Source organism: Lithobates pipiens, unplaced genomic scaffold, assembly GCF_037356315.1.
Source record: "Lithobates pipiens isolate NorthernLeopardFrog02 unplaced genomic scaffold, aLitPip1_a1.2 Scaffold_19, whole genome shotgun sequence".
Lineage (NCBI taxonomy): Eukaryota > Metazoa > Chordata > Amphibia > Anura > Ranidae > Lithobates > Lithobates pipiens.
The window spans coordinates 95,031,480-95,048,669 of NW_027507764.1; the positions used below are offsets into that span (position 1 = coordinate 95,031,480).

The following is a 17,190-nucleotide window of genomic DNA, read 5'->3' on the forward strand; positions in this document are numbered from 1 at the left end:
AGACCACGTTTTCAGGCCAATAGTGAAGAGCCGGAGTGGCAGGCAGTTTGCAGTGTTAAAACCGAAGTTTAGTCAAAATTTGTTTTTGAAAAATAGGCACAAGGTACTTTAGATTTAATGAGAAGTGCCTCTTGAGCTGCTGGCTGCTCGCAAAGTGGATGTAAACTCTCACATATACCTAGTGACGTGAACAGCCTCGGATTATACACAGAGATGAAACAAATCTCCCTACATAAGTTTTACATGTATATCTGCTGTCTTCAGCTTTATATATTCTTTAAAAAGTATACATCAGATTTTCTCTTCCTGTTCAGCACTGGGAGTGGATTATTGGCATATAGCAAGACAGCTGATTGGAGGAAAGGCACACACCCCCCACTCCACATTGGTAAAAGGAAGGAGCTCTGCTCCGAGAAGTCAAGCTATGTGCTAATCTATTTATAGCAACCTCCCATGGCACAAATTTCAGGCTGCTTTTATCTCCCAGAGAACTGGGAACTTGTCAGAAGTTATCAGGTTGATAACAGAGCTACTGTACAGAACACACAGGACTTAGTGCTTTGGAAAGAGATAAGAAAACATGCAGATATATGTGCTTAGCTCAAATTTTACAAATCAGGTTTACATAAACTTTAAGTGAGTTCCGAAGTCCTCTGCCAATATACTCAACCCATAGCCCCCTCAGTCGTAATCTTACAGTGCTGTGGGGGTTAATATGATTGTTTAGCCTGTCACAGCCACTCCTCATGCAGACTATGCTCTCCCTTTCAACCCATCACCTGTATTCATAGAAGATCTATTACAACTTCCATCAACGAAAATCTATTTATGAATGGAGAAGGCAGACTGTTCATTCATCTGCCAATCCTCCATTCATAAAGTACTTTCCTGTCGCATCATGGCAGCATACACCTATGGGTTGTGGCTCCGCCCCCGCAACCTGATAGGACCGTTTAACTATTAAATCTTGAGAGGGCCCCTGCTTCAGCATTCTCCTTTTTTTCCTCACCTGAGAAGACCGGACATCACCCCTTACCGCTATCGCCCCAGCCAGGTTCAAGCCTCTCCTGGGTGGAAGTCCTACCTGTACAGCCTCTAAATGAGCTTAATGGAGGAATCCCCACTCTGATGGTCTCAGGGGTATCGTTATTTATCTTTACAAATCTTAAACAGATTTATTATGCAGCGGCCTCTAACCTGTACTTTCTAGGTATTTTCTGTTCCTTTCTTGTCAAGCTCTGTAGAACCTCGCTCCTCGGGCGCCGATGATTGAACTCCTCTGCACATGCGCTGGCGTTCAGTGCCTCGTTGTCTTGTCGGTTTGCCACTTTCCAAAATGGAGCCGAACGTCGTGGGACATTTCTGCGCATGTGCGGGATGACGTGGACGTTACGACGGCGTTGGCGCGGGGTTTAAAAATTGAATTTTTGCTTTGTGTACCGTGGCTGCTGCTGCTTCACGGCCAAGATCGTCTTTCGTCATTCCGATCGTTTCTTTCATATACATATCGTTCCCTTCGGATCTCAGGTCAGTCCCTTCGTTTCTAAAATTCTTTTTCTGCAACTTGCATATCTCCCTATCTGTCTTTGCACACTGATTTCCGTTCGTTTTTAGGATTCACTCTTCATGGAGGCCGCTGCCCCAGCAGACCATCGCCAGCCTATTAGGTAAGTGGGGTCAACTTGGTAAGTACGAAGAGGAAAAAGAGAGCCTGTCACTAACGCTGTCTAAATTGCACAGCCCTATCAGGTCATCCAGATCATCGCACTCAAGGCGCTCAAGAAGAAGCCGCTCAAGTCATAGGCGGGACCGAGACCATAGCAGAAGCCGCTCAAGGCGCAGAGAGAGCGGAGATCGCAGGAGGAGGCGATCAAGGTCCTACTCTCGACATGGACACTCCTACCACAGAAGATCCCCTACTAGCAGACATTCTTCTCGCGCTCAAAGTCTCCATCCCTCTGGAAACTCATGCTGGGTTTGTGGCGCAATAGCACTCCCAGATAAGCTGGCCTGTCGTTCATGCTTCAATGAAGCAACAAAAGACAGGGAATTAGATCCTAGTATTCCAGCCACTGAATTGCCCCTCCAAATCGCAGGGCCAGAAACTAGCAGACCTTTGCAAGGCACTACATCTGCTGTTCCCTCCACTTCAAGGATGTCAGATCCCTTGTCAGATAATGATGACATTGACGCCTCTACCGGCTTCGACTTTGCATTAGTTGAACCCTTCATTAAATCAGTGAAGGAAGCGATCAATTGGGTGGAAGAGAAACAAACTCCTCAGAAGCTGAGGAAATATTTTCCAAATCTCAAGAAAGATCCTGAGACCCTCCCATTTATTGAGGAACTAGAGGATTTGATTAAAGAGGAATGGCAAAAGCCGGATAAGAAGATCAGTCTAACTAACAGGTTAGCAAAACTTTATCCCCTGAAGGAGCCTAGTGTCACTCCATTAGTGACCCCGCCAGTGGTGGATTCTTCTCTGATGCGTCTTGCCAGACATGTGACACTTCCAATCGAAGATGCGGTTACATTTAAAGATGTGCTAGATAGGAAAATTGACCTAGATCTGAAAAGATCTTACCTATCAGCAGGAGGCGCATGCAGACCAGCTGTGGCCCTAGCAGCTGTCGGTAGAGCCATTTCCAACTGGTCCGCCAATACCGAGAGACTGGTGTCAGAAGGAGGGGAACAAGAGAAGGTAATCTCAGCCCTACAGGAACTATCTCTCGCAGGCGACTTTGTCGCAGAAGCCTCTGTAGATATAATTAAATCTACATCTAGAGCAATGCTGAGCTCAGTAATGGCCAGAAGGGCACTTTGGCTGAAACCCTGGTCTGCAGACCCATCCTCAAAGACGAACTGGTGCAAGATTCCCTTTGACGGAGCAAATCTCTTTGGAGAAAAGCTAGATTCTGCGATTTCTAAAGTTACCGGGGGAAAATCGGGTCTGATCCCTTCAGATAGAAGATCTAAACAGCAAAGACCGTCAGCCCCCAGACGTAACCTCCCAGACAAATATAGGGAGGCAAGATCCTATAGACCTGGCAAGGAGTACAGGAGAAACTGGAAGAACCCTCAATCATCCTTCCTCAAGCTCCAGAAAGCCAAGACCCCTACTTCAGGGGATCAAAAGTCTTTTTGAAGGTGCGCCCGCCCAACCAGCTGTAGTAGGAGCCAGGCTAAGGTTGTTCAAGCAGGTATGGGCGGGGACAATAAAGGATCCATGGGCAGTGGCGACTGTCCAATTCGGACACAGATGGAGGTTCCGAAAGCACCCAAGGGACCATTTCCAAATAACAAAGATACCATCATCTCACCAAAAGAGAGTAATACTGAACGGATATGTTCAGGACCTAATCCAGAAGCAAGCTATAAGGGAAGTTCCTCTACCACAGAGAGGGAGAGGATTCTATTCTCCTCTATTCCTGGTAAAAAAGAAAACAGGAGACCTACGTCCTGTCATGGACTTAAAAAAACTCAATCACCGAATCCTGGTGGAGGCATTCAAAATGGAGAGTCTGCAAACAATCCTCCAGGCCATCAACATAGGAGATTGGATGCTCTCCATCGATTTACAAGACGCCTACCTGCACGTTCCCATTCACACCTCATTTCAGAAATGTCTCCGTTTTGTTGTAGGTCATCAACATTTCCAATTCCAAAGTCTCCCGTTCGGAATATCCACTGCTCCAAGAACATTTACAAAAGTGTTACTGCCAGTAATTGCCCTATTAAGGGAGCAAGGCCTGAGGGTGCACCACTACCTAGACGATATCCTTCTCCTGGCCGACAACCGAGATTCCCTCCTACTTCATCGCGCAATCCTAATTTCCACCCTGCAAAAATTTGGGTGGCTGATAAATTGGGGAAAGAGCAGTCTAAATCCCACACAGCGAATGATTTTTCTGGGGCAGAGCTGGATACCCGACTCAATACGGTAGAACTCCCGGAGGAGAAAGTTCCTATCCTAATCCGGAAAGTAAAGAGACTACTCGTGGCCACTACCATCCCCGCCAGGGAATGTCTCAGTATTTTAGGGTCATTCTCGGCAACTATCCCAATGGTACAATGGGCCCAGTGGAATGCCAGGCCTCTTCAAATATCATTCCTCAAACAATGGAACGGCGTGTCAATGACCCAGCCGATAGTGGTCCGGGAAGAGGTGAAGCAATCGCTATCATGGTGGACAAAACCACACAATCTGAAGAGGTGCAAACGCTTAGTCCTTCTCTCTCAAGAAGTAGTCACCTCGGATGCCAGCATGGAAGGATGGGGAGCACACTATCGTCACCATGCAGCCCAAGGTTGTTGGCCATTCAGGACACACGATGTGGTTTCCAACTTATTGGAGATGAAAGCAGCATTCCAGGCACTACTAGCCTTCAGCCCATTTCTGGAGGGAAAAGATGTCCTACTAAAGATGGACAATCGAGTGGCTGTGGCCTATATCAACAGGCAAGGAGGCACCAGGAGTCGCTCCATGTTGCAAGAAGTCCAACCAGTCTTCCAATGGGCGCAACTGAATTTAACCAGTCTCAGGGCAACATACGTGCCAGGTGTCCAGAATCAGATAGCAGACACCTTGAGTCGACAGTTCGTATCCAACCACGAATGGGCCTTAAGCAGTCAGGCCTTTTCTCTGATAACGAGGACTTGGGGGGTTCCGGATATCGATCTGGCAGCAACTCCGAACAACGCAAAGTGTCAGAGGTACCTGGCGAGAGTTCCCTTTTCTTCGGCGGAAGGCACGGATTGTTTACAACACAACTGGAATTTCCACCTAGGTTACGTGTTTCCACCAACTCCAATCATATCGAGGCTTCTACTCAGACTCAGGAAATCAAGTTCCACAGTCTTAGCAGTCCTGCCCTTTTGGCCGAGGAGGCCGTGGTTCACGACCCTACTCCAACTGAGTACAGCAGAACCATTGCCGCTCCCTGTGACAGCGGATCTACTCTCTCAAGGTCAATTCCTCCATCCATGCCCGGAGAAGTTACACCTAACAGCATGGAGACTGAAAGGGCTAGGTTCATAGCTCACGGATGCTCCCACAAAGTGATAAACACCCTTCTCCAAGCCAGAAGGTTTACCACTAATAACACTTACAAGAGAATCTGGGATAAGTTCCTCTCGATCGCACAACAACAAGCCTGGGACCCTTCATCCCCTACAGTTGCTCAGGTACTAGAGTTCCTTCAGCTAGGTCTTGACAAAGGTCTTGGTTCAAGCACCTTGAAAGTACACGTATCAGCTCTATCTGCCATAACGGGGGTGAAATGGGCTCAAGAACCTCTTATTTCTCAATTCCAGAAGGCTTGTCTAAGATTGAGACCTCCCAGAAAGCCCTCATTTCCAACTTGGGATCTTTCGATAGTACTGGACTTCCTATCCCATGATCCATTCTTTCCAGTTGAAAAAGCTTCCCTTTGGAATCTAACCCTCAAAATCACCTTTCTGATAGCGATTACATCAGCCAAGAGGGTGTCGGAAATGCATGCACTAATGGCAAAGGAACCATACCTTACCATCTACCCAGACAAGGTAGTTCTGAAACCTTCAGACCGCTTCGTCCCCAAAGTGGCTTCCTCCTTTCATTTTAATCAGGAAATATGCCTTCCCACTCTTTCTACAGAGCAGGGCGACCCTCATCCACTGGATGTAAAATCGAACTTACTGGCCTACCTCTCGAAGACCAGTGACTTCAGGAAAGTGGAAAACCTCCTAGTCATCCCTCATGGCTCCAGAAGAGGACAGGCAGCTACTTCCCGCACCATCGCAGCATGGCTTGTGAAAATCATAAAGAAATCCTACTCTTCTAATCAAGCTCAGATACCTGAGGGCTTAAAGGCGCACTCTACAAGGGCAATGGCAACATCCTGGGCAGCTTTCTGCAAAGTCTCCTCAGAAACCATCTGCAAGGCAGCCACATGGTCTTCAAAAAGTACTTTTATATCCCACTACAAAGTGGACTCCGCTAGGTTGTCCACGGTGGAATTTGGTAGAGCGATTATTCAGTCCAATTCCTCCATTCCTTGTAAATAAACTTTTTCTGCTTAGACCCACCCAGTTTTGCGAGTTATTCCCCATAGGTGTATGCTGCCATGATGCGACAGGAAAACGGAAAATTGTATACTCACCTTTCCGTAATTTTCCTTTCCTGTTGCATCTCATGGCAGCATACAGATGCCCACCCGTCTAAGGTGAGGTATCTATATATTGAGAATGCTGAAGCAGGGGCCCTCTCAAGATTTAATAGTTAAACGGTCCTATCAGGTTGCGGGGGCGGAGCCACAACCCATAGGTGTATGCTGCCATGAGATGCAACAGGAAAGGAAAATTACGGAAAGGTGAGTATACAATTTTCCGTTTTTCATTGATTGAAGCTATGGTACAACTTCTAGGAATAGGGGGTGGGCATAATCGGCACTCTTGATGAGGCCGTGTGCACTGCACTATACTGTATTAGCAGCGGCTACATCCAGTAAGCAGCCCTGTGTTGTGCAGAAGTATGGATGATTTCCTGTCTGTTCCTGGAACTACATCTAGTTCACCTGAACGCTTCTCTGCCATTCAGAAGAAGCACTGTAATTTAATCAATGAATACAAGTCTTCCATCTGATTGGCCGAGATGGAAAGGCGAGCACATGACATCACAATTACCACTTTAGCCAATCAGAAGAAGCCTTGTATTCAACTGAGAAAAACACAAGGCTTCTTCTGAAAGGCTGGGAATCATTCAGGCTGACCACCAGTAGTCATCCACACCCCTGCGGAACACAGAATTACATACTATATGTAGCTGATGCTACTACAGTATAGAGCAGTATAGAGCAGACAGCAGCCACATCAGTTAGCAATGGAAATAGTTCATTTGAGCCAGCCAGCAAAAAAACCCCATAAAACTAAACCAAAAAATTTAAAAAGTCAAAACTAACATGAGATTCTACTTTGAAGGCATAGTTAACCTTTAAAGAAAAAATGCATACATTTTTTACAGTAAAAAATTGTGCAGTTATTATTTTTCCCACGGGAGCCTGCAAAGCATTGCCCGTGTGATCAGGAGATTTCAGGTGCAATGTCAGGCTTATGCAGACTATTCCACCAGCTTTCTGCCCGTACCTCTTTAGGGGGTTTCAGTTTGAAATTTGGATGGAATGGACTAAGGCCGCGTACATGCGGGCGGACTGTTCGCCCAACTTTGTTCGTCAAACAGTTTGACAAACAGTCCGCTCAAAATTAGCATGAGCGGACTTGACCACACACGACGAACGAACAGTCCGCTGAAAACTTGCGCGATGACGTGAACGGCACGTACGACGGGACGAGAGATTCGAAGTCCTATACACTGCAATGCAACCTTCGGCGTGTAAATCCTTTCTGAGCATGCGCGGAACTTAGTTTGACGAACAAGCCTACACATGAGCGGACTGTCCGCTCAAACCAAGTTTCAGCGGACAGTCTTACGGAAATTCCGAAAAACTTTGTTCGTCAGACTGTCCGCTGAAACTGTCCGCTGAAGCCCACACACGAGCGGACTGTCCGCTGAAACACTGTTCAGCGGACAAAGTTGGACGAACAGTCCGCCCGTGTGTACGCGGCCTAAGAGTACACTGAGTACCATATTCTTGTGGAACTTGTAGTTTATCCATTCACAGGTATCTGTGAATTATCTGGCTGTGGAGACAGCTGTGACAGCAGCTGTGGGAGAGGGCTACATGTTACACCTTAACTAAGAGTGTAATATACTGTTCCAAAAGGTGAACTCAGCATTTAAAGTGGTTGTAAAGGCATGACATGTTTTACTTTAATGCATTCCCTGCATTAACCACTTAAAGTGGTTGTAAACCCTTACAAACCACTTTGACCTACAAGTAAGCCTAGATTAAGGCTTACCTGTAGGTCCAAGAAATATCTCCTAAATCTATACGTTTAGGAGATATTTACAAAAAGACAGGCACCGCTGTCATCAGCACGGAGGCGCACTGAGCAGGCTGCAGATCACTGCGATATGCCGCTTGTGTCGGCTCCCGTGCGCATGCGTGGAAGTGACATCATCGGGGCTCCGGTGAACCACAGCGGCAGAGCAGCGAGACCCGGAAGTCACTCCGGGATACATGGCAGCGGCGAAGATGAAGACAGAGGACCGCTTTGCCTTGCAGGTTGCTTATTTTTTTTAAATAGCCTATACTTTCTCTTTAAAGACCTAGCATTTTCTGGCCCTTTTTGTTTACATATGAAAATCATTTTTTTTTTTGTTTTTTTGATAGAAAATCAGTTAGAACCCAAAAACATTATATTTTTTTTTTTAAAGCAGAGGCCCTGAAAAATAAGTTGGTGGGTTTTGCAATTATATCACATGGTATTTGTGCAGCGGTTTTCAAGTGCAGTATGTCACGCTTAAAAATTGTGAACGCCTGCACAACGGCAACAAACTACGTACATTTTACTATTCATAGGCAATGCTATAAAAGCCTTTACAGTTTACCACTTAGATGTACAGAGGTATGCCATATACACACGGTCTGAAATTCTGACAGAAAAAGTCTAATTGGATTATGTTGTCGGAAAATCCGATCGCATGTTGGCCCTGACTTTTTCTGTTGTCATTTCCGACTGAAAAATTTTGAGAGCTGGATCTAAAATTTTCCGTGAACAAAATCCGATCTGACTTTTTCCGATCATGTGTAGAGAATTCCGACGCACAAAGTGCCACGTATGCTCAGAAATTTTTGGAGACGAATGCTATTGGCTACTGGCCTCTGTGTAATCCTGTCGTATGTGTTGTACGTCACCTCGTTCTGAATTATCAGATTCTCCAACAACTTCATGCGACCGTGTGTATGCAAGACAAGTTTTGGCCAAAATCCGTTGGGAAAAAAAAAATCAGACAGATGCTCACAGTGATATCTCACATGCGTGATACTATCACGGTTTGGACTGATGCACATGTTCCATTTTGCACACTAGGCACGGGGGGACTTTAATTTTTTTTAATTATTAATTTATATATATTTTTTATTTTTCCACTGTTGCTTTAAATTTTTATCACATTTATTGCAGTCACAAGGAATGTAAACATCTTATGGCATGATCTGGGGTCTATAAGACCCCAAATTTCTCCTTTTCACTTGAAAATACTTTAGATTTTTTAAAACTAGCGCCCTTAAGACTCCAGTAAATCAGAAATGATGTCATGACATCACTTTTTGGTTACTGAAACTGATACCCGATCAAAGCCGACCTCGGCTTTCTTCGGGTCTCTAGCCAGCTGGTGGACGTTCTGGCTGGTCATTTGGGTTCCCCCCACGCTGCTTGTATTAACAACCGAGCAGCTGCTTAGCCACATTAGTTGTTATTACAAGAGTGCTGACCAGCGGCTCTAAAATATGGTACCAGGGTTATGCCTGCATCACTCCGGGACAATCACTTGAAGCCAAATGATGTACAGGTATGTGATTTGGCAGCAAGTGATTACAGTAAAACATGCCCCAGGGTTTGTATTACCCCCCCATCCCTTAAAAACGTACCTGAGTTCTCACTTGATCCAGTGCTGCACCCATCTGTAGCGTCTCTCTCCTTGTTCCCTGCACTCAAGGCAGCAGCAGGAGGCAATGGCTCAATCAAATCCCGTGAGCAGTGAGTGGGGGGGCAGCGAAGCCAGGCTGTGTGTGTGTGTGTATGGACGCACAAAGCCCCACTTGGGAGTGAGCCCACACCTGCGTTCCCATTGGAAACAGCTTCATATTGTGGTCCTTGGACAAAAGGAGCCACCAAATATGCCGGTGGGGGACCCCAGAAGAGGTGGTTGGGGTTGTTCTGTGCAAAACCATTGCACAGAAGAGGCAAGTATAACGTGTTTGTTATTTTTTTTTTAAATAGCCTTTACAGATACTTTAAAAAGAAATCTTGGCCTTAAAAAAAAAAAAAAGAAAAAGAAAAGTTCCCTCAGTCTAAATCTGTAAATTTAAAACTCGCAGGATTGGCATTGAACCAATAGTAGCAGAACCCAAACATCATCTCTATTTAAAACATTAAAAACAGCTGACCACAAGAAGTATGCCATACCAAGACAAGGTTATCTCTTAACCACTTCAGATCCGCGCTATTGCCAAATGACGGCATTAGCGCGGACCTACATTTCCAGGACTACGTCTATTGACGTCGTCCTGGTTACGAGCGGCCTGCGCGCCCCCTGAGGGGCGCGCGCGGCGCGCTCTGTGATCGGCGAGTCCGTGAGACTCGCCTGATCACCGATCCGTGTAAGGGGTCGATCCCGACCCCTTATCACGTGATCAGCTGTCAGCCAATGACAGCTGATCATGTGATAGAACGGAGCCGGTAATCGGCTATTATTCCTCCTCGCGCTGACAGCGCGAGGAGAGAAAAAAAAAGCCGATCACCGGCGGCCGTGATCGGGACATCAGTCCCGATCACGGCCATCAATACAAGGGACCACCTGCCACCTGCCTGTGCCCACCTGCCTCCCGCAGTGCCATCCTGAAGTAAAATAAAAGAAAAAGTAAGTGCCCCCCGTCAGTGCCCCCTGTCAGTGCCCATAGTGCCCACAGTGCCACCCACAGTGCCACCCACAGTGCCACCCAATCTGCCTCAAAGGTGCTGCACCCCAGTGCCGCCCATCAGTGCCCAGCAGTGCCGCCCATCAGTGCCCAGCAGTGCCGCCCATCAGTGCCCAGCAGTGCCACCTATCAGAGCCACCTATCAGTGCCACCTATCAGTGCCCATCAGTCCCATCTATCTGTGGTACCTATCAGTGCCCATCCGTGCCACCCATCCGTGCCACTTATCCGTGCCACCCATCCGTGCCATCTTATCTGTGCCCATCTTTGCCCATCAGTGCCGCCTTATCTGTGCCCATCGGTGCCGCCTTATCTGTGCCTATTAGTGCCGCCTTAACTATGCCTATCAGTGCCCACCAGTGCAGCCCATCAGTGCCCACCAATGCAGCCCATCAGTGCCCACCAATGCAGCCCATCAGTGCCCACCAATGCAGCCCATCAGTGCCCACCAATGCAGCCTATCAGTGCCGCCTAATCAGCGCACTTCAATGAAGGAGAAAAATGACCCGTTTGCAAAATTTTATAACAAACTATTAAAACATGATTTTTTTTTTTTTTTTTTGCATCTTTTTTTGTTTGTTTAGCAAAAAATAAAACTCCGAGCTGTAACTAAATACCACCAAAAGAAAGCTCTATTTGTGGGAAAAAAATGATAAAAATTTCATTTGGGTACAGTGTTGTATGCCCGCGCAATTGTCACTCAAAGTGCATCAGCGCTGAAAGCTGAAAATTGGTCTGGGACTGAGGGGGGTTTAAGTGCCCAGTAAGCAAGTGGTTAAACATCCAGACAAGAAACTTATTTTATTCTAATGATTTATTTACAAGTATAAGGCGAAATTAGCTCTTTTTCTATATACTAGTTTAAAAAAAGAGCCTTTGTCATCCCATATTACTGTGCTTACATTAGTAATCATCTCAACACTGTAGTACATTAATAACAAAAACATCTTTAAAAGACAAGATACATGTGCTTGACAGCGTCACAAACTTTTTTTTTTTTTCTTATATAAAAACAAACTTGTGATAAAGTGTGCCAGTAGACCCAAAAAAAAAAAGAAAAAAGAAAAAAAAAGGAAAACAATAAATCAGGCTTATTTAATAGCATATTGCAAAGAGTGGTGGCATGCAGTAATTCTATGGCAACCAATGAGAAACAACCTTTAACTAAGAGTCCACTTTCTGTTGCTGAAAGCAGACGTCTGATTGGTTGTACACAACGCCACTCTATGCAATGTGTTGAAAATTAAGCCTCCTTTTTTTATTTCTTTTTTTTTTCATCACATATTGTGATTTTTTTTTTTTTCTTTTGTAGTTTCTCCCCCACTCTTAACATGATATGTTCAGCTTAGTCTTCATGGTCAGAAGAGAATCGATAGGCACTTTATTAAGTGGTGATAACACATCTAAAGTCTTATGTAACAGATTTCATGTCAATGAGACCAACAGAATGACTTGACTTCCTTACAGACGTAAAATAAAATAAAAACAGGATAAGGATAAAATAAGGATTGTACATGTCAGATGATAATGGATAAGAACACAGCTGTGCAGTGACATATTGTGCCTGCTAGTTGGATGCACCCACATTGAGATCTATCTGATCATCAGTAATGTTTAAAGACGCCCATCAAGCAGTGGTTCACTATGTGTGGCATTTGTGCCTTTGGTGGTCCATGTACCCCTTACAGTTAGTGAGCACCAGGTCAGGGTTTAAGATAACAGTCCATAGGAATATATGTGACCTGGAGTCACAGCTGCCGGTGTGGATGTTATGACCTTCAAGGATAAGTTCACCTTTATAAAAAAAAAATTATAAATGCACATTTTTTTTGCAGGTAAATAAATGTGCATTTTTTTTTCTAGGAGCCTGGAAAGCATTGCACCTGTGATGAGCAGATCACTGGTGCCATGCAGGTCTCCTGCAGACTGAGTGTAAGCTGTCTGCCTCGTACATCGTATAGATAGGCAGTTACACACTGACAGGGAGACTCAATTAACTACCAAAGCGCTCAACAGCGCCGCGGTAGTTCATTGAGAGCTAGCCACACCAGACCACAGGATTGGATTGACAGCAGCTGCAGCCAATGGCTCTCAGCAAAGCCTTTGAGAGCAGGAAGAAGAGAGAGGTGCGGACGGGCAAAGTGCTGGACCAAGATCAGGCAAGTATAAGAAGGGGGTGATACAAACACAGAAAAATTCTGTACCCTAATCCAGGGAATGCATGAAGTTAAAAACAGTTTGGCGTTACACCCACTTTAAAGCTGAACCCCAGCCAGATATAAAAGATACAAATGAATACAGTTCTGTATTGATTATTATAGCATTCAATGCATTATGTAAAAAAAGTGTATTTAGCTGTTTGCATGGAGTTCAGCTTTAACTTTACAAGCAAAGGCGGTACACTTAGATACCTCAAACTTCATGTGAAAACACTAACTAAAGTTAAGGTCTCGTTTACATTTGAGGTTGAGAGGAGTAAAACTGTGTATTTAATCCCCCCCTTGCTCCCTCTTAAATTGCAATGTCAGCAAAGTGGGGAGGGTGTATGTATGCTGCAGATGTGATGCTTTAGATCACAACATGGCAAAAGTGATGCCCACTGCTGTGTATGGCGGGCAGTACCACCCACTAAAAGCAGCACATTTAACTGAATGGGGGTGGTTGCAACATGCTAGTGTGGGGTTAAACGAGTTAAAACAGGCAGCGAGGAGGCCATATGATGCCTCCTCATTGCCTGCCAAATGTCCTCTGAACAGTGATCTCAACACAGATCACTCTCCAGAGGGCACCACATGTGTAAATGAGCCCTTAGGGAAAGACTGACTTGTCCACCTGACTTAAAAAAAAAAAAGACACTGAGACATTAGCCATTTGTCTTGGTAGCTTTTTAAAATGCCATTGGAAATTAGTGGTTCTAGAGGATCCAGGCAGAGGTTCAGGCTTGAACAGCTGGCTGTTAGTGCCAGCCGGCATTCAGCACTAAGCCCAGGACCTGAAATGATCAGCCCCTGGAATTTGGATTTTTCTACAGAGTGCTCAATAGAAGCTCTTCTAGCAGATCATTGTAAATGCAGCACTCCCTCATTGAGTCCAGCGACTCTCTGCAGCAATAGAGTACTGCTATAACAGATTGGGATATTATAGGAAGAATGTGTCAGGATATAAATGGCCTTCAGAGGTGTGGCAGAAAAATCATGACCACCTATGGGAATTACTATACAAGATGGTCTAGTGATAGCAGCTTTTGCACATTATAACCTGTATTTTCTCATTTACTACAATTCTAAAACCTGGGTAATTCTTGTTATCAGATCACAAGAGCCTTTGCTTACAGTGTTGTTTCATTTATGTGGCAAAACTTTCAGAACTGTGTAACAGATTCCTCCATTTTAGGCTCACACCCTATGGGGTACATGGAAGCACAATGCAAATGTTCTCTGGATCTTGGTGGAATGTCACTCCTGTTAAACATTCTTTTTTCTTTGTTTAAACATTTTCTGCAATCTGTTTTGACAATTCCTGACTCTACATCTACTACACATGGGGATGGCAGCCAATTTATAAGCACTATCCAAAATAATCAGACCACAGTTAGGATATTTGTCCTAGGAACCAGTAAAGATATGATAAGTTGGGTCTTGTACTACCTCAAAAGTTGGAAAGTGTAAGGCTTCATGTACACACAGCCTACTGTGACTGATGGAAAACGTGGTAAAATAATGCCGCAATTTGTGTTTTCCCGTGGCCGGCGGTCAAAACGTTCCTATCCTGAACGTGATTTTTCTGCATTCAGGAGAGGGAGATTGAAGCTCCCCTAACCACTGCAGCTCTTAAACTCTGGTAAAAGCCTATGTGTACATTGACACATAGGCTTTTACGGAGTTTAGGAGCTTTGGCAAAAAATATGCCAAAAGCTCCAAAAGTCAAGTTTAGGAGCTGTAGTGTGAGTAAAGCCATAGATAGGGAGGTACCGCCGTTTTGTTGGCCCCATACGTGACAACATCGCAGAGAAAATGCACTTCAATGACAACACACTGCACCATGTTATCTTAACTTTACTACTGTGGGAGTCTTAGGCAGGCCATAGATGTCAACAATGTCAGCCAATGGGGGGTCATTCCCCTGTCAGAACACATAAGCTCAGCAGGAAAGATATCTGTACATACATTGGATTGTTAGTACAGGGGCTCTTCCTGAGCTGTAAGTTTTTTTTTATAAAAAAAAAAAAAAAAACTGGTGTGTACTAGGCTTTAGACTTGTGAAGGCAATCATGTCCTTAGCAATAGTTAAGCGTGCAAAAAACAGGAAATATTCTGGTTTTGCTTACACATTTTCTGCCTTCACTGTGCATGAAAGGGGGATCAAATTAAAAATAATGACAAATTCCTAAACATTCTTAGAAATCTGAATATGATTAAATACATTCCAGAAATAAAAAATGCTTACATAAAATCTAGGCATGTACAACCTACCACTTAAAGGGTATTCATGGTTAGGACAAACATTTTTATACAAATTTCTTTGAGATGAAAGGCAATTCTAAAAAAGTGAATGTGTCACAATTTTTTTTCTCCTTTTAGTTACATAACAAATTACAACAAACATAATCAGCTTTATAACAGCTTAAAAACAAACCAAAGTGAGTAGTGTAAATGATTAAATGACCAATCTTGGGCTGCATGATAACAAGAAAATAATACTTTAGTCAACTGTTCCACATATGTATAAAAAAAGCAAATAAAAGAATCCATTGAGTAGAAACCTCAATTCATTCCGTTCCCACAATATATTATGTCAGTAAAAAAGAAACAAAAAGATACATGGCAAAACAAAACAAAAGCATGGCAGTCAATTCTTGACTCTTCATGAAACTCAGCTGAACGACATGATCTTCGGGGGGAAAAAGATTAAATGTCACCAGTGATTGTCTTATAAAACATCCTTCCATGTGGATAACACTTCCGACCAAAAAGACAAGGGCAAGGAGACAAGAAGAGAGGTCCATTGTTGCTTCGCCCGTATTGCAAAAGGCACTAAAAAGAAGCATGATGTATACCACAGTACCATTCCATTTAAAAAATAATACAAAGTCTTCCATGAAAATAATTATTGCCTTTATTTGTTTAATAGTGTTCAGTGTTCCTCAGGAATAGAAGGGTCTCCCCTGTTCTTGTGGTAATCGGTTCAGCCGTGCTACCTGAGACGGAGAGGGTGGGACGTCTTGACGGAAAGGACCTTTAGACTGAGTGTAATTTGAGTCATAATTGTCTGACCCTTCAGACACCTTTTTTTTAAGCTGCTGTTCTTTCCGCCTCTGCTCTTGTCTGAGAAGTTCTTGGGTTTCCATCATGACCCTGGCATTGAATCCATGTCCACCCATGTAGCCATTCCTTGAGCCCTGATAGCTGGAATATCGAGGATTCTCCTTGGCACTCTGAAAACCCTCTCCAGGGGAATAAGCTTGCTCCCACGAGTCTTGAGAAATAGAGCTAGGATTTTTGCGACTTTGCCTGCATATGGATAAGACAAAGGGTTGTTAGCTTTGAATGTATGTAAACCCTTACAATAAACTTCTCTTATTTGCTACATTAGGTCTGTTTAATATAACATTAAAAAAATTGTGTTATATCTGTTTGAGAAGTGCAAACATTTTTTACAATATGGTCTTCAAATGTGTACACTTTGCAAATATGACTATATTAAAAGAGCGAAAGCTGGCCACAATATGGCCACAACTGCACCTCATCCACAAAATATCTTGGACCAAGGACAAGACTAAAAACTGGGGCATAGCAGACGTTTGCGGTGCAACACAAATTACCCAATTCCTTATTAAAAATAATCCCTTTATTCACATAATAATAAAACCATTATTAGAAATTAATTTGGTTGGTTTTAACTGTACCCTACAAGAACTTCTATCCCCATATATTGAGGTAAATGTTAAACCAACATATTGCATAACTAGATTGCAATCCACAACTAAATTCCAGTATCCAAAAAGGGTAGCGGTGGAGATCGCCAGTTCTCAATGTGTTTCTCAAAAGGAAGAGAGGAGGCAGTGAATAGATCTAAGAAAAAATATAAACATGGTAACCTCCAGTATTCACAAGGCCATACTCTCCCCTCAAGGTGATCAAGCGAGCCTGCATACCTGGTCTGGTGGTTGTTGTCCCACTGATGCAGATTATATCTGAATTGGTAAGTACATTAAAGTTATGACTATATGGATGATTACGTGACCTTGTGAATACTGGAGGTTAACATGTTTATATTATTATTGCTTATAAACACATACACTATATCCCTGACATGCAATTAGTGGACCTCCCCCTGTTGCAAAATTACAAGTCCCATCATGCCTCTGTCTCAACGTGTCATGCTTGTGGATATTAGAGTCTTGCTATACCTCATGGGACTTGTAGTTCACCAACAGCTGGAGGTCCGCTAATTGCATATTTCTGTACTATATTGTCAAAAGTATTGGGACAACTGCCTTTACACCCATATGACCTTCAACCCAATAAAGCACCTATGTGATGAATTAGCATGGAGACTGCAAGCCAGACCTTCTAATCCAACATCAGTGCCTGACCTCACAAATGCGCAT

The 17,190-nt window shown here is 44.0% G+C and overlaps 1 protein-coding gene across 9 annotated transcripts in view; it reads right to left on the reverse strand.

Moving 5' to 3' along the window:
- Positions 1–11,355: 11,355 nt before the first annotated feature.
- Positions 11,356–17,190, reverse strand: part of PARD3 (par-3 family cell polarity regulator) — an 835,070-nt gene continuing 829,235 nt past the window's right edge. For all 9 annotated transcript variants that reach the window (XM_077491101.1, XM_077491100.1, XM_077491097.1 and 6 more), the window contains one exon: positions 11,356–16,090. In XM_077491101.1, coding sequence (XP_077347227.1) covers positions 15,724–16,090 — 367 coding nt within the window. In that variant the 3' untranslated portion in view covers positions 11,356–15,723. The remainder of the gene's footprint in view (positions 16,091–17,190) is intronic.